At 38.6% G+C, this 26,422-nt stretch overlaps 1 protein-coding gene across 5 annotated transcripts; it reads left to right on the top strand.

Annotated features, from left to right (window-relative positions):
- On the top strand, positions 1-24,690 carry PEX2 (peroxisomal biogenesis factor 2). 5 transcript variants are annotated; one of them, XM_074577308.1, is made up of 4 exons: positions 2-279; positions 620-664; positions 10,060-10,220; positions 19,855-24,690. In XM_074577308.1, the coding sequence occupies exon 4, from the start codon at positions 19,874-19,876 to the stop codon at positions 20,786-20,788; it is 915 nt and encodes a 304-aa protein (XP_074433409.1). In that variant the 5' UTR covers positions 2-279; positions 620-664; positions 10,060-10,220; positions 19,855-19,873; the 3' UTR covers positions 20,789-24,690. The 5 variants fall into 5 exon arrangements, with proteins under 5 accessions (XP_074433411.1, XP_074433409.1, XP_074433407.1 ...); XM_074577306.1 differs by lacking the exon at positions 620-664; XM_074577307.1 differs by lacking the exons at positions 2-279; positions 620-664 and adding an exon at positions 4,564-8,112.
- The last annotated feature ends 1,732 nt before the right edge of the window (positions 24,691-26,422 follow it).

The following is a 26,422-nucleotide window of genomic DNA, read 5'->3' as shown; positions in this document are numbered from 1 at the left end:
GTACTTCCTGCAAAGCCACTCTAGGCGGTTACCTGCCGTATCTATAGTCTGTGCCGCAGCCGCTCTAGGCGGCGGGAGCTGGCTCTATGACTCGGAGGGGCCTGCTGGCGGGCCCGTGCCGGAGGGCCGGGGGCCGTAGCCGGGCGGTCGAGGGGAGAGCCCTCGGGGCGGCCCGTGGAGGCTCCGTCCACGCAGGCCTTCACTAGGAGGCTCGAGGCCGAGCCCGTCGTATCCGTAGCCCTGTCGAGTCCCCGCGGCCTGGGCCCGGCGGCGGCGCAGGTCAGTCGGGGCGGCAGGAGGCCGGGGTGCCGCCGGCCTCCCTGGTGAGCGGGGCTGCGGCGGGCGGCGCCGGTGCCGTGGGGGGGCTGCTGCCGGGGCCGCCGCCCTCGACTGAGCCCGGCCTGGCAGCTCCCGCGGCCCGGCAGGCTCGGGGCGGCTGGCCGGGTGGCGGCGGCGGGCCTGCAAGGCCGGTGGGACAGCCTCTGTGGGACAGCCTCGCTGGGTCGGCCCCGGGCGCTCCTCCAGGCTCTCCCTCTTCGTAAAAACTTGTGTTTTTATAAAATTCCTCACGCTCTGTTTGGGCAGTTTCGTGAGGCCCACTGACGTTCTGTCTCCTCAGCACGCAAAGAGACTGCAAGTTTTGCAGCTAGGCCCGGGGTGTAAGGTAAGAAGGAGCAGAGCATGGTAATGTGCTCTGTAGAGAGGAAAGGGCATAATATTCTGGCAGAGGGATATTTTAGTCTGAATTGGTATTCTGATCTCAGTTGAGAGAGAACCATTTACAGACTTCCGAAAGTCTTTCCTGTGACTGCCTGGTATAGGTGACAAGGTTTCCTATAGGCACTGCCTGCTAAAGTGGACAGTGGCTCCTTTCCACTTTCTGTTAATCCAGTTTTGTCCATCCTGTAAGTGTAAGTAATAAACTGTTAGTTTGCCACAAAATTAATAGAGATTTAGGCTGAATTGTCAATGCATTTTGGCAGAAGGATGAATTCCACTTATGATATAGCATACTGAAAACCACAGCACTGTGTAATACTTTCAATCCCTAAGTCTATTTCTTGTATCATCTTTCACCTGTCAGTGGGAAGACAGTGTTCACCAAGGTCAGAGATGAAGTATGGCCAGTTTGTAGTAAAATCTGATTCCAAATATTTAGCCATTTGTTTGATTTTACTGGAAGTTACTGAATTCTCATCTAATTTCTTTGGAGCTGTTATTAATATGCAGTTCAGCAACAGTTGGTGATTAAGTTTTTCACTTTAAGACTGATACTGTTTTTATTCTTTATGAAGATCTGTTTTATCAGTGTTTTCTTCTCCAAACTCTTTCCTCTATACTTCAGTTTCTACTCATCGGCAGTTTGTTTTTCACCTTCTGGATGTCCATCATCACTAGTTTATCTAATGAAGTGATTAGTAGGAAAACAGCTGAAAGTGTCATTGTTGGGACATGAATTAGAGTAGCAAATAAACTACTAAAGGGATAACAGCTCACTCCTCTGAATTATTTTTTTAAGCTTATTCATAGTGTATGAAGTCATCAATTTCAGTTACTTGCTCTGGAGTTAGAGGGATAGCTTCACACCTATAAGATATATAAATGAACTCATTAAACAGGCTTTTTCCATTTTTTTCCATAGAAAGGGAGTAGACCAGTAGGGCACATAATCAAGAGTATTGGAGGGATTTGACACTTTTAATTCTTCTGGAATTTACTATGGAAATAGATGACCGTGTCAGTTTTGGAACACCTACTGTGGTTGCTAGTGCTCTAGCACTAGTTAATAGTAAAAATATTTTTTGGAGTTAAAAAGTTATGTTTCCCACAAACCCTCTCTTTGGAGAGCTCACCGCTTGTATCTGTAGTGATGTATGTGGAGAAAAGATAGTGCTGTGCATGAGGGATTACACCATGAATAGGCTAGTTCAAACTCATTCCAGTTTTCTGGGGGGAAAAAAAAAATCCTTCCAATATTTTGCTATGCTATACACTGCAGTAAAGTTTGGGGAATAATTTGTCTTCTTTTGGATAAGTCAGGTATGACTTTTATTGCCAAAAGTTGTGAGAAGTTCGTATCTGCCTGTGCAAACATACTCTTCAGAAAGCAGCATTCTTTTTTTATTTTAAAAAGGTCTTAGTATTTTAATAGCTTATGGACTTACGCTGTAATTGCCATGATACTTATAGTGTTCTCCGTAATGTTAAGTATTTGATAGAGTCAGTGAATTGGAAAGTGGAATACATCTAAAGCTATTGTCTATGAAGGTTTTGCAAGGACCTTACGTTTACATCCTCTTTCTTGCCTACCAATCTGGGTTGTATTGTGGGAGGCTGACAGAGGTGGCATGTTTGGTATTTTTTTTATAAGTGACAATTTGTATATGTATGTATATATTTTTAAAAAATGTTACATATATATATTTGCAGTTTTCAAAGTAAGAATTAAGTGTGTTTACTGACTACAGAGCATAATGAAATTGCATTAATCTGGGGCAGCTGAAATAACTCTTTGCTTAGAGTTTTGCGTCTAGTTGTAAGTCCTTTTAATTTCTAGGCCTGCTTTGATTCAGACTTGTGGGTTTTTTTGTGTTGAGATCATCATTTTCACCAAATGAAGAAAATCAGTTCCCATTAAAGCTTTAGTGAAACTTCTAATGTTGATATAATTAAAATTAGACAACTCTCTGCATGAGTGGCAAAGTATCCTTTACTTTTGTTAGAAGTGTTGAAAACTGTGAAGTAGTAGTGGGGAACTTAAGTGTATCTGAATCAGCCTGTGCTTAAGTCCCTCATAGTTGCCCTTAGAACTCTTAGTACAGCAGTACAAGCATATAAAATACCATCCTCTGAATTTATTTTTAAAAAGTTTAATTTCTTAGGTAGTAGGCCTTCAGATGCATTATGAATCCACTACTGATTAAAAGGCTGTCTAGCCCTAATCTAAAAGGCTAGATTAAAGAACTACCTACTAAAAGGCAGCTGGGATGGTATGCCCCCTTTCATGGTGGTGCGTTATTAAGGATTATACAAGATACATGGAATGTCTGTTTTGTGCAAGGAGGATGTTTAGTTTTGGCAGAGAATTTTTTGTGTGCTTGAGGCCTCTGTGTGTTTGTCTCCTTTTAGATTCTGTTATTATGCCCCGACCCCGAGACAGTAGCTATAATTTCTTTTATTAGAGAAGGTAGTGACTCATAGAAAGGTTTTGATACTTACTGTGATTCAGGACACGTGGGAAGCAAGTTTTCTTGTGATGGACTAAATAAAACTCAATTAAAACTTGTAAACAGGTGTTTGCAAAGGTGTATATAAAGACTTCGTTAGACCCTTCATAGAACAGAATGGGAAAGGTAATTTCTATACTCTGTTAGTTTTTGATATTGTTACTAATCCAAAGACCTCCATTTGTTCTTTGACATCAAATGCTGTGGTGATGCAAGTCAAGACAGACATTTGATCTTCTCCTGTGTTTAATCTTTTATAGACTTTTAAAGTGGCAATTCTGAAAACTGATAAAAGCTTCTACCCAGAGAGTATTTGGGAAGGAGGGAAGGAAACAAGTTCATGGGTATATACTATCAATACCAAAAAATATATTGTAAAATATATTTTCAAGATGTAAATAATCAAGGGGTAGGGAATGATGTCTGAATCCAGTATTAACATATATCTGGACATAGTAATGAAGCGCATGATCTGTCAGGAAAAAAACCCAAACATTTATGTCTTCAAAATGGGAGAGAGTGGGAATGTCTTTCCTTTTCCATTTTTTTTAAACATATGAAAGTAATTTCAAAGCTGTGAGGTTCAGAGAGAGTAGGGGGAAGGAAAGGAGGGAGGAGATGAACAGAAGTCTGAAGGAAAACTAGTTAGTAGTAAATTAAACAGTAGACCAATCAACAATTTGAGGTTATAATGCAAGTACCTTATTACCAATGTGCTTTATTTCCATATTGGTTATAACGACCTACTCGTAAAAAAAAATCCCACAGGACTGTTGCACTTGGAATGTCTATGTTTATTCACCGAGAACAAGAATCAAGAAGATCTAAAAAAAAAAAATGTATCCAGCTAATGCTAACTGATAAATTTTAGGTATAAATACAACTTCATTAAATTAGCTAGTAAGCTAATAATAAGAAACAAACATGAATAAGTGTTTGAATTGAAAGATAGTGCCATATTTAGTAAGAAGTGTTCTTCATATATTGCCAATAAGCTCATTCTAGATTAATGTCAGTCTAACTGAAGAATAAGATTTAATATATTACATTAATTTCACTATCTAGAATTCTATAATTTTTTAGATATTTTATGATTTTGGGGCAGAGAGTTTTTTGAAGACTATCAAGATAATACTTTTGTAATAAAAAAAGTTCGACATGTTTGTATGTTCCAGTTTAGCTTGTGTCTCCTTTAAGCTATATGGTCCCTGGCAGAAACTAGTGTAATTTATTTCTTATTCAGTCTGTTACTGATATTAGTGCCAGCTTTCTTTGAGAGCCTGGTTTAGGTGTTAGAAAGGAAGATCGTTGCCCTGGACTTCAGGAGAGCAGACTCTCGCCTCTTCAGGGATCTGCTTGGAAGAGTCAAAGGCCCTGGAGGGGTGCAGGAAAGCTGGTTGATATTCAAGGATCACCTCCTCAGAGCTCAAGAGCTGTCCATCCAAGTAGGAAGTCAGACAAAAATGCCAGCAGCCCTGTATGCATGAACAAGGAGCTCATAAAAAAATCTCTGACATAAAAAGGAAGTATGCAGAAGCAGGGACAGGTAACCCGGGAGAAATATAGAGGCAGTGTCTGAACATGCAGAGATGTGATTAGGAAAGTCACAGCCTGTCCAGAGTTGAATCTGGCTAGGGATGTCAAAGGCAACAAGAAGTACGTCAGTAGCAGAAGGATGACTACGGAAAATGTGGGTTCACTGCTGAATGGGACAGGGGCTCTGGTGATACAGGATATGGAAAAGACTGAGGTACTGAAGGCCTTCTTCACCTCCCTCTATTAGCAAAGATCTTCAAGAATTGTAGAACCCAGGGGAAAGTCTGGAGCAGTGAAGACTTACATTTGGTGGAAGAAGTTTAGGTCAGAGAATACTTAAGTAACCCAGACATATATAAGGCTCTGGGCACTGATGGGATGCACTGATGAGTGCTGAGGGAGCTGTCTGATATTACTGTGACAAGGCTCTTGATAATATTTGACTGATCATGGAGACTGGGAGAAGTGCCTGGAGACTGGAGGAAAGCCAGTGTCACTCCTGTCTTCAAAAGGACAAGAGGGGAGTACCTGGGGAGCTCCGGTTTGATCAGCCTCACCTCGATCCCTAAGAAGGGTGAAAGGTGGTGGAGCAGCTAATCCTGGAAACCATTTCCAGGCACATTAAAGGCAAGAAAGTGATCAGGAGTAGCCAGCAGGGATTCACCAACCTGATAACTTTCTACGATGAAATGACTGGCTTTGTAGACGAGGAGAGGGCAATGACTGGCTTGGTAGATGAGAGGCAGTATATACTGTTTCAGTAAGGCTTTCAACACTGTCTCCCATTATGTCCTCATAGAGAAGCTGATGAAGTATGGACTGGGTGAGCAGACAGTAAGGTCAATATAAAACTTGCTGAACGGGGCGTAGCGATCAATGGTGCAAAGTCTAATTGGAGGCTAGTAACTAGTGGTGTACCCCAAGGGTCAATACTGACTCCAGTCCCGTTTAACATCTTCATTAATTATCTGAATGATGGGGCAGAGTGCAACCTCAGCAAGTTTGCTGACACAAAACTAGGTGGAGTGGCTGATAGGTCAGAGGATCATGCTGCCATTGAGAGGGACCTCAACAGGCTGAAGAAACAGGCTGACAGAAACATTATGAAGTTCAAGAAGGGAAAGTGCAGAGTCCCGCACCTGGGGGCGGGATCAGCCCTACGCCCTGGTATCTGCAGGGTGGCAACCATCTAGAAAGCAACTTTGGAAAAAAGGACCTGGGGGTCCTGGTGGACACAAAGTTCAGAATTGGCCAGCAATGTGCCCTTGTGGCAAAGAAGGTTAATGGTATCTGGGGCTGCACTGGGAGGAGTGTTGCCAGCAGACCAAGGGAGATGGTTGAGGATCCTCTCACTGTCCTCAGCAATGGTGAGACTGCATCTGAAGTACCACGTCCAGTTGTGCGTTCCCCAGTATAGGTGAGGTCTGGACGTACTGGAGAGTTCAACAAAGGGCCACAAAGTTGATTAAGGAACTGGAGATGACTCCTGTGAAGAAAGGCTGAGAGAACTGAGGCTGTTCAGCCTGGAGAAGAGAAGGCTCAGGGTGGATCTTGTTAATGTATATAAATACCTGAAAGGAGCATGCAGAGAAGATGGAGCTAGGCTCTTTTCAGTGGTGCACAGTGACAGGACCAGAGGCAATGGGCACACACTGAAACGCAGAAAGCTTTGTCTGAACATAAGAAAACATTTTTTCACTGTGAAGGTGACAAAGCAGTTGCTCAGAGAGACTGTCAAGATGCTAAAAAGCTGTCTGGACATGGTTGTGGGCAACTGGCTCCAGGTGGCCCTTCTTGAACAGATGGGGACTGAACATCATAAATACACTGATCCCTTTCTACTGGCCCATGTTATGACATTTATATAAAAAATGAAAAGGGAGGGGGTAGCAGTCAACTCTGAAGTTTTCTTTTTCTTTTCCTTAGGTTGCAGTAAATACACTAGCAGTATTTGGCAACCATCAGTGGGCTTTCACACGTATATTTTAGGAAATTCAGAGTGGGAAGCCACTTCATACTACTTTAGAATGACTGCAGAAAAAAACCTCTGCCAGCAAGCTTCAAGAGAGGCATATTTTTCTTTAAATCACTACCAACTCCATTCTGTAAATACTGTAAAGTGTCTATTGGTACTTCACATCATAAGTACACTTAACTCTCTACAAATATATTAGCCTTATACATATGTTTAGTATATACTAAGCTGAGCAACTCATACGATGCAAAATATGAAAATGATGTATTTGCACTTGCATGTAATGTGTGTAGTTAGAAGATGATCATTTCATCCATTAAAATCAGTCTTTCCCTAGAATACCCTAATGTAAATTTCTCCCTAGCAAGGTCTGGTTTCCAAATGTTGACTTTCCAGGAAAAACATCTGAATTCACACAGTTGTTTAGAGCATGCAGAGAGCGAATTTAAATTTCCAACTTAAATGATGGTAAGTTGCGTATGACTAAAAATGGGAATAGGCTCAAACTCACTGCTGCGGTTAATGGTCATCATTAGGGTATGGTGTTTTCAACATTATGTGTTTTCAAGAAGGCTGCTTATGTTGTTTTGTGGGTTTTTTGTTGATTTTTTTCGGGGGTTGGGGCGTGGGGGTGGATAGGTTTGGGTTTTTTTCCTTTTGAGACCTAATAGAATATGTACTTTTTCATATAGACCAGTGAAGGCAGGAAGAGAAAGGGTGTGATGCTACAACTCTCATTTTAACTAATTAGGATGCTCTCAACACAACCTACTCCACAGCACTCCCTGCACTCTTCGAGTAGTAAAGTTAAAAACAGCAAATAAAAAAAAAAGTTTAAAAAAAGAGCGTGTTCTGCTGTAAAGTTGCAGGCTCATGAGTCAGATTGTGCTGTACATGAACAGAGAAGGTAGCAGGCTGTCTGTCCTCCAGCTTCTCAGATGAGCTAAATGGTTCCTGCAGTCATGCGCCTGACCTACATCTACAAGCATTGTCAGTTCACATCTAAACTTTACAAAAATCTTCAGGACCAGGAGAACAGAAAGGATGCTATCTCTTTGCAACATGCCTTTCTCGGAGGTGGTGGTAGGGTTTTTTTGATTTGGAGGTGGAATGCAAGAAATTTGAAAGTCTGAGATTACTTCAGACCGTTTTCAAAAGGAAGCTAAATGCAGATTTTTCAGAGGAAGAAAGAATAAAAATTAAGATAAATAAAAAGCTTTGAGATGGAGGAAAACAAGGACAAATACATAATATTGGAGAGAGAGGAATTATGGCAGTGGTGCAACTCTTAAATCAAGGTTGACTCTGACTGGGTTTGGGCACTTCCTCCCTTCCCTGCAAGAGAGAACCTGTGGAGGTTTTTGTCCTTTAGAAGTAAGTTGAATCACTTCTTATACTCATTGTGTTTGTATCAGTAGCTGTCTGGGAACAACCTCTCTAAAAATGCCGTCTCTGCCACTGCTTATCTCGACTGTCTCTGTTTTTGGTAATGTTGGCAGTGGGGTTGGAAAAGAAAGGAAACAATCCAAATTTAAATTCTAAAAAAACCTGAAAAATACATTCTAAAATAACATTATTAATTCTGTAAGCAGAGGAGCTGACAGAAGATATCACTGGAGTGGGCTGGCAGGGAGAAAGGAACTTTTCCTGAAAAGGAAATTAATTTAGGGCCATGACTCTGTGGGGTATAACTAAATCATGAAGGGGAATTCATGTTGGAATTGCAGAGGGATTGTGGAAGCTGTGGCAGTGTACAGCTCAGGCTGCCTATCCCTCTTCTAAACTGTTACTTGTAATATGTGTGTGCAACCGTGCCAGTGGATTTTAAAATGCTAATGAAGTTACAGGATTGAAGAGAGTGTGGTGAAAGCATATCAGTCTTCCGTCTTGTGCTTAAAGTTACCATAATTACCAAGTAATAAAACTGTCAAGATTTGGGGACACTGAGCACATCTAATTTTCCCAGCATCCCTATTAGTCACTGTTGTATGCCAAACATTTCAAAGTACAATCATATCAAAAAGGTGAGTGGGGAGGAATCGGGTAGTGTTACTTATTTTAAACAGAGTAGCCTCTCGCTTCCAAGTCTGCATGGGTCCTACAGCGGACTTGTACAAATCATTCTTCTTTTCTCCTTTTTATTCCTATTTACAGTGTTAATAACAGGTGTTATCCTTGCACATTCAACATGTCAGGTTTGAAGACCATAAGAACAGTTCTTCTAGTCAAATGAAAGACTTGGGTTTTTATCTTGCAATTGACTGGTAGCGGATGTGAGAGCGTGATGCTGAGATTCAAAGGCAGCCAGTTTTCATAACTACTTGTTTTTCCTGGCCCTGATGCCCTTCTTACTGCTACTGCATGCGTCTTACCTGATGCTGTGCTGACCTGTTTGTGTACTAAATCTGCAGAAAAATAAATTTAAACAGCTTTGATTTCTGCCAGTTTAATATGCAAGAACAGTTCAGTAGAGGGTCAAAAGAGTGTTGGCGCTAGTCTGTAAGAAAAGGTGGCAATACACAGTTGAAGGAGGATGGGAGACAGTGACTGTAACTGTCAGAAATTACATCAGCTTATGTTGCTGTGGAACACAAGCCTAAAAAATGAGACGTGTCAGGTAAAGTACTGTTCTTTATCCTTCTGCCAGTTGAGGGTTCTTGATGATAATTAGATCCAATTATTCCTAAGTTATGCCATACAATACAAGGCCAGAACTTAAAACTGACAGTGAACAGGCTTGTCATTTCATTGATGCAGGGGCCTTCTTGGCTCTAACATGTCATAAATATATACAGTCTGTAACGACATTATTTTTACCTATAGTCCTCGTTTTGGTACAGATGTGGACAGAGGTTAATTATGAGTTAGCTATGCATTTAGGACAGATTTTACCTTTCTCGTCTATTAAGTATTGCTAATAAAAGGTTAAAGGGCATTATGTTCCTGCAATGTAGTACTTGGATCAGCATTGTTACACTTGCATATCACTGAATATTCATGACTCTGCAGTTGGTATGCATATGTATGTAAAAAGGAAGAAAGTTGGAATAAAATCTGGGCAATGACTGTGTTTCATAAATTATGAGTCTAAGGTGTTCAATGCAAAATTTCAGGGTTCTGTCATCTGTGGTAAATTGTATCAGAGCATATAGAACAGTTATTGCTTCTGAATCCCTTTTACGTCATATCTTCTCAGTCTTCATCCTGGCATCTTCGTACCTATCTGATGATCCATTCACGTGGATCAGACAGGTAGGAGCAGAACAGAAACACAGACCTGTGAAATGGGAATTTAAGTTAGGTGACTTTTTTTTTTTTTAGGTAGTTTCGAATGGAAGAAAGGTAAGGAGGGGCATGGAAAAGATGCATAAAATTGGAATTGAGACTGCGCTTGACAAATAAAGCTATGTGAGATACAGTGCCCTTACAACAGTGAAAAGCAGATACTACATATGTCACGAGGCATAAGGCCAGCTTTTCAGGTAAGTAACAATAACCAGCAAATGAATAGTTATGGCTATGACTGCCCACAGTGTGCTCACAACCATGCATTCATGTTCTGTCTTTGAACCGTTCTGAAACAGAGCTGCATACCTCTGCAACTCTATGATGTTTCACCTGCTTTACACAAAGGATGGCACATCTTCCAAGCTTTACATCCTTTTCACTTTTACACATGCAATGTGATATAACTTTGTTATCCATTCTTATACCAGAACTTGATATCCTCGTCATAATGAAAATCACTTCAAACGTAGGGGTCTCCCTGTCATCTGCTGATGTGGTCAATAGTTGAGACCTACATTTGTAGCACAAGGGACCCTTATCTTTCCCATGCTCTTACATTTCTTGATACTGGCTCAGAGAGATTGCCCCTTCCCTGCAAGGGCAAGTCACATCAGTCACAGCTCTGGTAAACTACTCCAGCCAAATCCTCCGTCATTTTGATTCAGCAGCAGTAGATGTAAGGCACTTCTCCAGCGAATTCCCATTACATGGTTCCAAAGAAAAAGAGTCAATATTGCGCATTGGACTTATATTTTGGCTCCTCATTTTAGTGTTGAAGGGATTTTTTTTTTTAACCGTGTTTTTTTGGAAAGCCTCAAGTTACAATGCAGAATTGACACATCCCTTTAGAGATGAGTTTGCAATTTGACATACTAAGGAGAGGGATGACAAAAAAGAGGAAATAAGATGGGGAAAGAAGAAGAATGGGGTAAAGAAGAATAGTGATTGAACATATGACTTGTTACATGCTTCCTGTTTATTCTAATAAATGAAAATTAGGGCCATATCCAAAAAGTTGGTCGGATGATGCTATCTATGGCTTTTATGCTACAGGGAATACAAATATAGTTTGAGCTTTTGTAGCCTTAAATTTAACATCAAAATTTTTAAAAGATAGTATTTTAAATGTGTTATGCAGTAATTAGTCTACACATCTAGTTGTTTGCATCTAATAGTGTCTTTTAAGAGTGCTGACTGATCACAATTTTTTCTGAAGTCAGTGAGCACTCTTAGCATTCAGAGTATCTTTAACTGTGGCCAATAATAGTCTTGGTTGCTAGTGTTCATCGAGAGAATGTATTATACTGACACGGAATTTTCAGTTTCCATCAAATAGTGACAGAAATGACTGATGTACAGCTACTAACAGTGCAGCACTTTCCTACTGCTCTTCATTACTGTTGTATCAATTCTGGCTCTTCTGAGCTGGTTTTGATTTTGTAACTTGAAGCCCTAATATTTTGACTCTGGCAGGTAGCTTATGGAAGATAAATCAATGAGCTATTGTTAGGTTTTCTTGTTGTCTTCAGGCATTCATCAGTGGCTAATCTCTTGTATCCCATTTTATGAAATCTAAGTTTACTGAGTTAAAGTTGGAAAAGCAACCTGTGATCTGAATGTATCTTTGTTTTGTACTTGGTTTTCAACATTAAATGTAACTGTAACATTTAGGATTCTGGCATTTGTTACTAGTTGCACACTGAACTCCATAGTGAAAATCTTAATTTTCTATGGGATTGATTTGTCACACAGTCAGTCATTCAGTGTTTTCCTTTACTTTGTCTATTTTGAGAAATAGTCCTGCCTCCCAGGAATGTAAGAAATTAGTATTTTCTGTGATTGCAGTGTGTTACTGGTTTTTCAGTTACTGTTAGTAGCTATTCGAAATGGTTAAAGAATCGTTTTATGTTCTTTACAAAATGATAGGTATTTAGTTGAAGTATATAGAAATCCAGACAGTAATACAAAATCAATCTTTTGTAAGGTTATTTGAGGTAATGATATAGTGATAAGTTAATTTTACAGTGATTAAGAGACAACACAGTTGGGGCTCCCAGTTAGACTTTGATCTGAGGATACTTCTCTCTACACTTGATGAGCAAGAAAGAGATGAGAATTAATGGTAAGACATGAGGCTTTGAGCAGCTGGTGTCCGGGTTCTGTGTTTTATTATGAGAGTTGATGTAAAGGAAGATTTTAAAATTAACTGGGTACATATACTTTGATTTTTCATCTTTAAAGTTTATTGATTTCAAATTGACATCTAAAATATCCTCTGCTGTTGAGAGTAACTGAAAAGAACAGTTAAATGGAATACATTTTCTCCAAAAAAACACGCACAAAAACAACTCAAAAAATCTCCATCTCCCAGTTAAAAAAAAAAAAATCTCAGCATTCTTGTGGTTGGTCGAAAGATGGTATTCATTGCTATCTATTGATATCTTAACCTTGTGAACATAAAAGGAGGGGTAGGAGACCAAGGGTATGGCTTTCTCTCTCTCTCAGACACACCAAGTATGGCAACACTGAAGGCACAATACCAAATGTGTTGTAGCTCCTGAAGAAAAGAGGAACTGTGTGTTGGTAATGTTGTCTGCAGAGAGTGTGTGTGATCCCTAGCATGCCCACCACATACTGCTTCCCCCTGCCTGGGCCATAGATCTGAATGCTGGGACTTGGCAGAATCTAGTCTGTTGAAAAGACTAAAAAATGGTTATCTTTAATGTACTTTTTTCTTTGAGATGAGACAGTTTATAATACTAAACTAAAATAATAATAATTAATGTCAAGGAGACTTTATATATCAAGAATTCTTCACTGGCCTGGAAATCAAAAGGCAAAAATAATGCAACATGGTTAGCAATGAATGTAAAGGAATAGCATAGGAATGTAAGAATAAAATCAGTGACTCTAAAGAATAAAATAAGTTTCAATTTACAAAGCACAAGAAAAGAATCAATGAAAGGTTCTGAAAATCTAAGTAAGAGGAGTCACAAAGGGATAGGTCCATTACCTAGATCTGTTATTAAATAAGAAAGGAGAACAAGTAACAGATTTTCAAAGACTGATTCTTTACTTCATACTTTATAAAAGAGATATATTGTGACCTGCTGCTTTCATAAAATTAATCTGAGACAGGAAATAAGAGTGGAACCAAAGCACAGAAAGAATAGCCTAAGGAATCTTAATATAGATGTGCTCAAGTGGCAAATCCTAATAAAATTCATCCTAGAATGATTGAGGAATTAGGCACCACTGATTTTATATATTTATTTATTTAATGTCCCAGAGGGTGAAAATAGCCAGTGAAATGGGTTTGTGTGTGTGGTTTTGTGTCTCTTTATTCTTCTGTTAAGAGAATTATTGAAGCTGTCGGTTTTGATACCAAATAAAGATTCAGTAGCAGTTTAGCAATTAATTTGTATGTAAAAATGTGCAGAAGAGCAATTATAAAACAGCTGGTATCATTTGACATGACCTGTTCATAAGAAACCTTGATCTATTTTCTCCTCTTAGAGAAGAAGCTCAGTAAGTAAGAGGAAAACTTTAGGTACAGTATAGCTTGATTTTAATAAAGTCTTTTTCCCTACATAAGCAAGCTAAGGAAACGTAATATAGATACTATCTGCATTAGGTGCTGATATTATCAGCATCAAGTTGAAAAATTGTCTTTACAGAGTAATTACCTATAGTAGCCTGTCTAGATGAAAAGGCATTAAATGAGTGAGATGATTGAAGAGAATGCACACTTACAGAAGTTACTGATGATACTAAGCTGGAGAGGGGTAGAAAGTTTGGGGTTATTGTGGTTTTTTTTTTCCCCTTTGTTTTGAACGTGAGATCTGAATCCAAAACAGTGATGAATTTGGAGAGAGTCTCGGAAATGAACAAGATGAAAAACAATGCAGGCAAGTGTGAAGCACTGCATTTAAGAGGAAGAACACAAATACATGAATATAAAACAGGAAACAGAAAAAGATAGGAGATAAAAACAGGAGATAGAAGAAGATCTAAAGATACAGTGGACCTCAGGGTAAATGCTAACTATTCTGCTGGAAAAAAGTAAAGGTGGTTGGTTTCTTTTTTCTGGGGGACCATACCAGGCATGTTGTAGGAAAGAGGACGTTGTCTAGTTTGACAAATCTTCAGTATGTAGTTGGTCCCCTCCCATGCGTCACTGCTTTTTCCTCTTGAGAAGATGCAGATAAACTGGAAATTCTTCTCCATTGTTGTTATTGTTTTCTCCTGTGGAATGAAAACCATCTTTATGTCTAATAAAGATGCTTTAGATTGAATATGAGAAAAAAATTCTTTGTAATTATTAGGGCCGTAAAAAACTGGAATAGAGTACCTAGAGAAAGTGTGGAATAGGCTTTCTTGGTAGTTAAACATCTGTCAAGATATTCTTGAGCCTGCATTCATGCTGAGTTAGGATTAGATAGTCTGAACTCAGTGAAGTGAATGGGTGTGCTAATTCTTTCATTCTAAATGCAATTTTAAGTTAGAGCAGTAAGGAACAAAGTTCATTTTTGGTTTAATAAAGTATATTTTTATTTGGCTTCCCAAAAAGTGTTTTGACAAAACTTAAAAATATTTTGAAGCTTCTGCATATAGTATATGTCTGTCTGTCTTCTAATGGTTGTGCTAGAAAAGCAGGGAATGTGATTGCAGTAACACTGAGATAGTAGAAACCCCTTGATTACTCATCCACAGTGGAATAGCCCTGTGGAAAAAATGACACCCTAGAGGTTACTTGGATTTGTATATTTCTGCAGGCAAAGTTTACAGACCTGTAAATTTAAATGTAGAATTTTTGTGGGCAGAATGCATTGACAGATATGCCTGATGGTAATACATCTCGTACTGATAGTCCCAGAACAGGTCAATAATAATGCTTATATTGATAGCAGCAATGCAGGAGATGTTACTTGGTATTATAGCTAAAATCCATGTTATCCCCTTAATCATAATTACATTAATATTGACAAGCTGTTGACAATACTCACATTACTATTGATAGATTTCTGTCAATAACATGTTTCCAAATAAAATATATTCATTCATAATTTGTACAATGCTCGATAACAGCACTAACATATACCAGAAGAAATTCCTCTTTCCCTGGTGATATACAATAATTATTTTTTTTTGTTGCACAGTGTACTATACAAGTGGGATTGTTCATTTGTTTTGTTTAAGAAAAACCCAACAGACAAACTATAGGTTATTAAAGAAAGAAATGTTCTGTGTGGGTTTTTTTTCTGTGAGGCAGTTTTTTATTTTTTTTCTCTGCAATATCTGTGATGGTGTAAAATCAAGGGAGAACCATTCAAGTAGTAGTCTTTAGTGTTTTGTCTTAAAGTTTATTTATGTAACAAGTTAATCACACATAGGATTTATTATGTATTTTCACCTGATTCTTGACTGTTCAATACTGATCATACAAGCTAAGCCTGATGGCATCCTTACCTGAGTGTTGATACTTGTTTCTTCCATTACTGGGTCTACAATTCTGAGTTCTTGAGTTTTAAAAAATTTAAAGTAGACCGAATAAGAGAGTTAAAACAGTAAGGACATGACAAATAGAATTCAGTGCAGGAACATGGAGGGGAAAACAACATTTTCTTTATAGTCTGTGTAGCTCAGCAGAATATGGAATGCAAAAATAACATTAAAAAGTACAAGTTAAATGTCTTGACATTTACAGGCTGTGCTTATTATCTAGTTTTAAACCAGAGTCTCAATTATTCCGACTCCAGGACCACTATTTGTGAAAACAGTATGAACTGAATGGACTTATGTATAGAGAAAGAAATAAATAAGTGAACTTTATTATATTATTTTTTTTTATTATCACCTGAAAAAATGGACACCATAGATAAAGAATATAATGACAATTCCTTACTATCACAAAATAGAGAGAGAATTTAGGCCTCTTCTCTCAAAGAAACAGGTGCTGTTTTCCACATCATTAGGACAATTGCCAGTATTTTTCATACAGATTTCAAACTTTCCCTTTTAATGTTTCTCTGTGGGAAGTATCTACCCTATAAGTGCAGTAAAACCTTGTCAGTTCAGAAGTAAGCATAGCGTACAGCAAAACATGTCAGCCTGTATGTAACAGTGAGCACACTGAAATGTGCTTACACGTTAAAATCAAAGCTATATGGATATAATCTTTAGTAACTTGCAGGGTCCAGCTAACACCACAGCCTATGGCAAACTTCCAGTGTTCCTTAGCCACAAAGAGCTTCAGAAAAAATGCCCAGTTTTATTGCTTAGGTTGAGAGTGCTTACCTAATTGTTCATCAAAAAGAAAGCTTTGCTTCCATAGCTATATTATAAGCATAATTTAAAGGATTTTAAAGGAGTACATCTTTATTAGTAGTTGCTTATGTTTTTATCTGATATTCCTTTTCCATATAGTTTGTATAAAAGTGATTTCAAAGTTGAATCAATCTGCTAGTTCATAATTCAGTTAGAGACGTATGTGACTTAAACAGTATATATGGTGTTGATTCTGTTTTTTTAAAAAAATGACACTTGTTGGATTTTGAAAAATTTCAAAGGTTAACAAACAGTGGTTGGACTTGTTTGTTCAAAAGTGGTTTCCATTTTCTGTGTACAAAGTTCCAACCCCCACTGACAGGTTCACTGAGGTTACTTCCTTCAGACAGGGTTCTGCAAAGGATCATGAACATGTATTGTCACAAATCAATTAATTTGTTAGACAATGAGGCATGCACAGATTTCTGGGAAGGTCAAGCTCCAAGTTCTGGGGAAAATCTTTACCACATCTAGTCCATCCTCCTGTGAAAACTGGGGATAAATTCAATGCTAGAAGAAGTACCCTAGGACATTGTTTAGTCAAGTTTTAAGAATCTCCAGGGATGCAGATTTCACAGCCCTTCTAGACAAACTGTTCCGGTTCTCTTATGTCCAATTGAAATTTCTCATGTAGCAACTTACAGCCAGTTGCCTTCTTTCTTTCATTGCACCTCATAGAAAGGTTTGACTTAATCTTCTCTGTAACCCTTAGGTATTGGAAGATTACTATTAGATCACTTCTTAGCTGCCTTATCTTCAACTTGGACAATCTGAGTTCCTTCAAGCTCTCCTCATATATCAGGTGTAGGGGCTCCCTGATGATATTAGTGGCTGAATTCTTTTCAGTTTGTTGACACTTGGTTTTTACTATAGATAGAAAAGAGGCAAAACTGTACATAGCATCCCAGGTGTAGATTTAGCAATGCCAAGTAGAGGAGATTAAGCACATCCTTCAGTCTGCTAGCTACGGGCATGCTAACGCACTCCGGTAGGCGTTAGTAGCACAAGGTTGCATTGGTGACTTGTGTTCAGCTTGCTGCCTACCAGAATCCCCAAGTCCTTTTTCACAAAGCAGCTATGCAGTCAGTCAACTCCCAGCCTATAGTGATCCATGGGTTTTCTTGTGGATCTTATGATCCATCATAATCCTGTGTATTTGACACATTTTCCTTGAACCTTGAAGGTTTCTGATAACACATTCCTCACTTGCTGAGGTTTCTTTAGATAATCTGACTATACCGGGGGGGGGGGGGGGGGGAAATATGCACAGATTTAGCCTACTTTATGAGAAATCTATAACAGCAATTTCTCATAGCACCTGGGGTAATGGAAGACAGCTGGAAAAGATGGTAGAACTGATGTTGGAAAATTGTCTTAGTAGATGGATCAAGGAAGCAGTTTGTTAAGATGTCCCTTTCAAATAACTAGAATTTTGGAAGGAGATTTTGTGTATTGGGAATTGCATAGTACACTAGTAGGAGTGTAACTGAAATGAATAGAATGGAGTGAAATGAGTAGAAAGGACTGAGGTGTTAGGAGAAGGGAAGAAGACAATAGACTTGTAGGGATTATGAGTGAATAGCGCCAAACCGGAGTGAGAAGTTCCAGAGCAGATGATTATCAGTGGCTGTGGTTCCTAAAAGGGTAGTGGGATGAGAAGATGAGGGGTAGGAAGGTAGATAGTCATTTCAGCTGGAATTGTTGAAGTGATACAGCAAGATCCAACAGGGATTGAATTGATCCTTTGATCTCAAAGTGGAGGAGGTACGGTATTGGGATGATAGTGGATAAAGCTTTCCAGCCACATTGCTGTGCCTCTGCTTATTCTAGAAAAGGCAGAAGCATGAATGAGCCAGGCTTGGGTATACTGCCTTTGTATACCCTTGTGTATGGGCTTGTCAGGCCAGTGCGGGTTGATGCAATGAACACCATAGCTGTTTGCCCGGAGGCGGCCTTGTACTGCCTTCAGCCATATTTTGCTTGGTAATGGGGAAGGAGGAGTTTAAAGAAACATAGTGGAGCTATTGTATGCTCTACCCATATAGCCAGTCTTAGTAAATTGGAGACTACTGTTATACAACATACATTAGGAACAAAATTGTCTTTCGCGTTAGCTTTGCATGGTATTTTCCTTACAGCCATGACCAACTATAGGTACAGAAAACAGTAGGAATGCTACAAATAATGCTTTGTAATGGATTTTAAAACTTTTGGCGCTCTTTGTTTCAGCAAAGAGTTATTGTTTTGGAGAAATTAATTTTTTTTAGTATTCTTATCTTCATTAGCAACCACTCCTGTATAGGATCCTATATGGCATCTTTTATTCAAAGCAGTCTTGTGTTGTAGCAGATTTTCCTCTTATAAATAAGGATTTGAAGTACCTTCTTCAGTACTCTCTCCAGGAGGCTGTTGACCCTTGCTTGTCTGTTATGTAAAGCATCTGGTTTAGAAAGTGAAATATGGTGCATACTACCTGTAATATACCACTTCTCCTAAAACACTTTGGGGTTTTTATGTGGACAAAAGGAACAAAAACTCAATTACCCCATAATTTTGCATTAATGAGGTGTTACCATATTTTGCTCTTGCAATTTATTACATTTATTTTCCTAGTCACAGAATTCCAGCTACAATAACAATTAAACCAAGCAATTTTTAACAATATTTTTATTTTTCTCTGTAATGCTTGAAGAAGAAGAGTATGCATTTGTTGAAGTTGCTGGTATACATTAATCATCTTGCCAGGAAATTTGTTATATGACAAGTAGCACAATCCTGCACCTGTCAAAAGACTCTAGAAAATATATGCAGGCTTCAGGGATGTACTGTACGATAATTTATGTCTGAATGCTGAATATTTCTTTAATCTCATATAATGATTCTTCTCTAAACTAATCACTACCTTTATTCAGCAAGTTTTATCATTCCCACCTTAATTTACAGCCATATCTTTCTGTATGTAATACTTAAATTTGTTAGTATTTCTAAGATTTTACTTTCAGCCGCAGCTGCTGAAGTATTCATATAGCAATATTTTCTGTCCAACCCACTGTTCTCTTCTAGATTTTAGTTATTACGTTCATTTTCCCTATTTCTCTGTAAAACACCATATAGTTTTACAGTTCTTGTTTCTGGTCTTCTATTTTAAGTTCCAATTAAATATTACAGTTATGTCCAGTAATTTTTTTTTTATTTACACAGTCAAATGCTAAATCTGTGTAGTTTTCTAAATATTTGGGAGGGGTTAAACACTTGTCTATAACAAAATACAAATGTTACTGTTTGTGAGAAATAGTCCAATATAACTTCTTTTGAGATGAAGTTTTTTACTGTTAACATCAAGCTTCTTATAAGGACTTGTAGCATATTAATACAGCATTCTGAAGAAGCTGTTTTGTTATTTCTTGTTTATTGCTGTTATACTGCAACTTTGTTATCTTTAATAAAAATAAAAGTAGGAAATGCTCTATTATACTGAAATCTATTTGTGTTTATTCCTAGAAAGTGTTTTTGTGAAGAGATGGCTTCCAGCACTGGAAAGGAAAGGAGTGTGAATCCTGTGCTCAGAATAAGCCAACTTGATGCTCTTGAACTCAACAAAGCCCTGGAACAACTAGTGTGGTCCCAGTTTACCAGCTGTTTTCATGGATTTAAACCAGGGGTGTTAGCTCACTTTGAACCAGAAGTAAAAGCATTTTTATGGCTTATATTATGGAGATTCACAATCTATTCCAAGAATGCAACCGTGGGACAGGCTATTCTGAATATTCAGTACAAGAATAACTTATCTCAGACAGAGAAATACCAGCCTCTGAGCAAGCACCAGAAGTTATGGTATCTTATTTTGACTGTTGGTGGAAGATGGCTGGAAGAAAGATGTTATGATTTATTTAGCAATCGTCAACTGCAGTCTTTCTGCAAAATTAAGCCTTATATTAACTTTGGATCTGGACTTCTTAAACTTTGCGGACTTCTAAATTTTCTGATTTTTCTTCAGAAAGGAACATTTGCAACACTTACAGAACGCATTCTAGGAATTAGGTCAGTTTTTTGCAAGCCGCAAAGTGTTCGTCAGGTAGGATTTGAATACATGAATAGGGAGCTCTTATGGCATGGCTTTGCTGAATTTCTGATCTATCTGCTACCACTTATTAATGTACAGAAACTAAAACTTAAAATTTCTTCTTGGTGTTCGCCTATTGCAGGTCTTTCCAATAGTGAAAACACATTAGCAGCTCACGGCAAGGAATGTTCACTATGTGGGGAATGGCCTACCATGCCTCATACCATAGGCTGTTCACATATTTTTTGTTACTATTGTATTAAAAGTAACTACTTATTTGATATGTATTTTACGTGTCCTAAATGTGGCTCAGAGGTACACAGTCTTCAGCCACTGAGATATAAAATTGAAATGACGGAATTGCATGCCTGATAGGGAGTTGATTTGGTTTTGTACTGTACATGAAATATTATGTTGCAGAGATTAATGGAAAAATTCAGAAACTATTGTAAACAGACAGCTTAAAGATGCTTTTGGAGACTCTGTTGTAACACATGTCTTTACTGGTATTATTTTTTTTTTTTTTTACTGAGTAACAGTGCCAGCTTGCCTCGGAAGGAAAGAAAAGAAAGGATTTCACCAACTCTTCTACTTTCTCAGGCTACTTGATCCTAGTTTGGTACCCCTGTGTTGTCAAGTCCGTCCTTAGATCCCGAGTCTTTCAGCCTGCCACTTCCTAACTGCATGCTATATACTTCCCTCAAAGATAGCAAAGAAGCCCAATAACCTTTTATCCATTTTGTGGATTTTCTCAACCTTGTTTTAAAAGCTTCTGCCATTATTAACTTAGCTAGGAGATGGATTTTGTGGGAAAGCTATCCTTGTCGTGCCTGAAGAGTCATTTTAAATTTGTATATTTTTAAATTTGATTTCCCAGTCAGATGTTCCACTGTGAAAAGGAAAGGCGTAAGATGAATTGTCATCTCAGAAGATTATTAATAGTTCTCATTGTATTCAGCCACCATAACAGGACATACTCTTTCTCTAATTCAGAATTGCTCTCTTATTGATAGACCATAAGCTTTAAGTGATCTATCTACTGGACAGACAGATACTCCATAGCTACCATGTGCCTACAGGAGATATAAGCACTTCCTGTGCAAATACAGTGCACCTTCTAGACCTTCATGAGATGTCCAGACTTATTTTCTCACTCAACTATATGTCTGTGATCTTCAATGATGTACATATGACCACCTCCCACTTCTTCCCTATAAAGCTGAGGGATGCAGTCCACTCATCATCCATTGGGATGTGGCAGCTGCCCAAGGTAATCCACATTCTTCTGAGTCAGAGGCACTGGAGAAAACTGTTTACTCACAAGATGCTGTCTTTGGGACTTGCCACTCTTTTTTTGTTTGGTGTGGTCAAGGTGACTGCCAAACCTCGCTAACGGCTCAAGACCACACAGAAAAAAGATCAAACGCAGCTATGTGCATGTAGACATATTAAAAAAAAAATAGGTAACTCTTCCTGGTTTTTACTATTTGCTTTCTCTGTTGGCTTTCCAATGTATCAGTGTTTTTATTATTCCGTTTTAACACTTCATCCACTTATTCTCTGACCTGGTTTTATAAGATTTATTATTTTTTTCAAAATTGCAGTCCTTTTTTAACAGAAAGTCTTACCCAGAAGTGTCTCATTAACCCAAAAATACAGTGCATCCGTTTTTGGCTCTTAAATAAAATTCTCAAAAACTTACACAGTTAAATTGAGTAAATAGCTTTATGATGGCTGTGTTCTTGATTCGCTATCATCAATAGTCAGTCCCAAAAATAGTATGGTAACAACTGATCCAACATCTTTGATCTACTTTTATGAAATGGTTTATTACATTCTTCAGTGTCTGATTAAAACAACCCACCAGCCTATTTGTTTGAAGATCTTAAATTCTAAGTTTTGATCTTTAGAGTGACACACAACGCTTTCATCTGATGCAATTAAATATAGTTAGCGGGCTCGTAAGTATCTTTGGGCAGCCCAAAACTTCATTAATTCTGCTACTGTTCTGTGAGTCAACAGACTTCAGAGCAACTGCTTGCAGATACTGCGCCGCAATATATTATTTGACATCAAATGTGTTTATCAGCAGCCTGCCAAATTTCTGTTATTTGCAGTTGCCTCTTGAACCAGCAGGTACAAATCTGTCTTTATTAGAAGTATCAAAACTGGCAAGTCTCTTGGAGAATATCCTGGAGTCACTTGCTGGTCCCGAAGTGAGTCCCTATGAACTGTCTCCGCACATCACTTAATAGCTCTTCCCGAAGAAATGTATTAGCATCCCTGACTTTCAGGTGAGGATCATCACCTCTCTCTTTAACTATCCTTTACATGTGCAAAATCCAGTGTTCGTAGTTTACAGTCATAGCAGACCTTTGTTTCCTGTGGACGCTTTATTCTTTCTGAAGTCACGGTGCAGTATTGTGTCAAAAAGGCATGGATTTTCTATACTGGACTCTGTTAGGTGTCATGTTCTTCTTATGTAGGAGTTAACTTCTTTTCTATTTAGAAATGTTTCTTTTTCCTGAATATTTAAAGAATGTTATCTTCCTTTTTTATTCCATCTTTCTGTGTCCTGCTGTTTGATTTACCTAAGCTGTATGAATTTCCTGAGGTTTGTTTTGCCTCTTGCAGCTTCACGCAGGTGAAATCCTAATAAAATGTTTTTCATCCCTGTTACAGTATCAGTACAAAACCTGTTTCCAGAAGTTTTGTACCTCTGTTGTACAGCGCTTTTCTGCTGGCTGTGCTATATTGCAGTTGGCTTCCCTGTTTTTCTTCTGGAGTTGAACTTTTCATACTTAACTTATGATGGCTTATTATACCAAACCATTGGCCTACTACTGTAGTACCTCATCATCAGTGTGTTAGGTTTGTAGCCTGTGGCATTGACCAATTTGTGAAGTCTGTGTCTTATGGCATAAATAAACAGTTTGCGTTAACCTAAGATCCTAGATCCTAAGGTGTGGCTTTAATTCTTTTATTTTCCATGCAAGTAGCAGGTGCCATGCATCTCACAGAAATAAAAGATTTGGGAAGAGAGTGCTTCCTTTTGTCAGATACTGAACTATTATTTTTTTTTCATCTAATGTGGTGAAACCTTTGCTCGATTGTAGTCAAAAGTCAGATTCGTGAGACCAAAACTTCAACTTGTGTTTTGAAAAGCTGCTTGCTACCAGGTTAGCTTTTTAGGACTCCAAAATCAATACTCAGCAGCTTCATTGTGGCACTGTAAAGTTAAAAATATACCTTTTTAATGTTGTATTTCTGTTTTGTTGTGGCTTGTGATATGTAAACTGCAGAAAAGTCTTACTTGAAGATGTTACAGAGAAAAAATAGATAATTTGTAGACTAATCAAAGGATAATCTAATTTTACCTACTAATTGCATGGATAATTTGTCATCATAAGCATATTTTCAGGTTAAAACTCTGCTGTAACAAAGGACTAAGATACATCTGGTGATGCTTCCTGCAGTAGAGGGAATAAAATTTATTTTGGAATGTTAATCTCTTCAGTCATTTTCTCTAAACAAAAGGTTTTAAGTGTTCAGCTACCATGAGAATGTACTTCTGAGCAGTCATATGTGCAGCAGTGAAAAGGATAAATGCCTAGAATTCAAGAAAGCTTAAAGGACCAGAACTCTTATTCAGTCTTGGATAGGAGTTACAGCCCTGTATGAACAGTTTTATTTGTGCTCTGCTGTGCGTCTTTGTGTGCTACGTGAATGTTTTCATTGTGCCAGAAATCAAAAAATGAAGCCATAACTGAAACAGACTAATTATAAACAGTTTTTTAATATATTTATTAATATACCTTCATTTGAATGAGAATTACCAATTGTCATAAGGTGTGGTTTTGGAGGCATTTAGATGAAAGGAGTCAGGGAATACCGATTCCTTGCTTCCACAAACCACCTCCACTCCAGCTACTCTATGGAGTAGCTTTAAAAGAGGTCTCATTTAAGTAGTATTATGGAAGACTTAAAGGCAGGAGTTTCAATATTCTGTAAAAGAAATTACAGGGATAGTGTTTGATTCCTGCATTACCTGGAATTTTTTCTTTATTTTTCCATAAGTCTGAGCTGTTACTAGCCAGGATGATCTGTACAAAGTGGTGAAGAGAAAATGTTAAGAAAGACGAAAGAAATATATTTCCTAAATGCAACCCAAACTGATGAATGTCCTTATTTGAGAATATTACTGCAATTGTTATCTGGGATGTATTATTCTTATGAAAACCAAGTTGGCAAATAAAAGATGCTTCTTAACAGGAGTTTCTGAAGTTTGTGAGAATTTATTTATTTAAATTTTCTTTGGAAGGCTAGTTTTCATGCCTATTCAATGGTTTGGCTGTCAGGTGGTTTCATACTTCAGTATTCATGAGACTAAAATGCAAAGTGGGAAACTGGTTTATAGTTACAGTTCACTTAAAAATTTTCTTCAATTTTAGGTTCCAAAGCAAATTATCATTTTAATAATTCTCCTTTTGAGCGGACTAGTCATAGCAATAAATTGTCAACTGTTACACTTTGCTGCGTGTTTGCTTGGAAGCTGTCTTGGCTTGTACTAAGAAGAGAATATTGTGGCAGGACTGGACACAGAGGATAGGGTCATGTGGTTACTGCCACGGTAGGTATTAAAGCTGATGGTCATTTACTTCTAATAACAAAAATATCGTAACCTGGGCTACTGCAAGTCACAGTGCATGCAACCAAAACACCAGGGAGCGGTTTAAAGTGGTGCTTTTGAATGTCAACACCTTGTGCATTTCCAGGAAAAACTCTAGTAAAATTGGTCAAGTAGATTACAGCTGCCTGCCTTCGCCTTCCCAAGAGAGTTTTCCATGTTGTCACCATCAAAACATCCACCTAAATTGTTATTGCAATCTTAAGTTTCCACCATTCCAGGGGAGCCCAATTCCAAGGCAGGATCTGACGCAAGCCTGGCAAAGTGATCAAATAGATCGCCTTCAAGCAAAAGACAGCCCTCTCAGGCTGGAACACTGGGACCAGATGACTACACAAACATGACCAGAGATAGTTGTAGGGCATCTGTTAAGGCCAAGAAGAGATCTTTTCAGCTCTCTGGGGCACACCTGGGGTTTTATACCTCTGCTTAAACTGTCTCTTCTCTGCACACAGAATGCAGACCCATTTCAGGTAGGAGCTATGGGCAAATATGTTGTGCAACAGCAAGTACAGGTGGGTTTAGATCTTGCAGGCAGTTTTTAGTAAGTAAAAAAGCCCTAGTTACGTATCTCTCTGATCCTGAGTCTACTTAGAGAACAGAGTGATGCAAAGTATGGTAAAGTTGGCCAGTGCGCTACCATTCATCTCAAAGGAGTCGGTCTACTTTCAGGAAGATATTTCAAGGATGTTTCAGGGAACAAAAGGTTATCAGTCTGTTAACTGCTCTGCATTATGCTATATTGGAAGAGCTGTAGCTGAGGACTGATCACAGCATGTTGGAAAGATATGGACGTGCTGGAACATGTCCAGAGAAGGGCCACAAGAATGATCAGAGGGCTGGAGAACCTCTCCTATGAGGACAGCCTGAGAGAGTTGGGGTTGTTCAGTCTGGAGAAAAGAAGGCTCCGAGGAGACCTTGTAGTGGCCTACCAGTATCTTAAGGGGGCCTACAAGAAAGATGGTGAGGGACTTTTTAGGATGTTGGGTAATTGTAGGACTAGAAGGAATGGATTAAAACTAGAGATGGGTCGATTCAGACTGGACGTTAGGAAGAAGTTCTTCACCGTGAGGGTGGTGAGGCACTGGAACAGGTTGCCTAGAGAGGTGATGGAAGCCCCATCCCTGGAAGTTTTTAAGGCCAGGCTGAATGGGGATTTGAGCAACCTGATCTAGTGGGAGGTGTCCCTGCCCATGGCAGGGGGGTTGGAACGAGATGATCTTTAAGGTCCCTTCCAACCCTAACAATTCTATGATTCAATTCTATGTTTCAGTAGCCCAGGAGAAGGGGAGAGAATGACTCTTCTCTCCTGCCATTTT

Source organism: Larus michahellis, chromosome 2 (assembly GCF_964199755.1).
Source record: "Larus michahellis chromosome 2, bLarMic1.1, whole genome shotgun sequence".
Lineage (NCBI taxonomy): Eukaryota > Metazoa > Chordata > Aves > Charadriiformes > Laridae > Larus > Larus michahellis.
The sequence above is the reverse complement of the archived record's forward strand: the minus strand, read 5'-3'. Positions and strand labels throughout refer to the sequence as shown.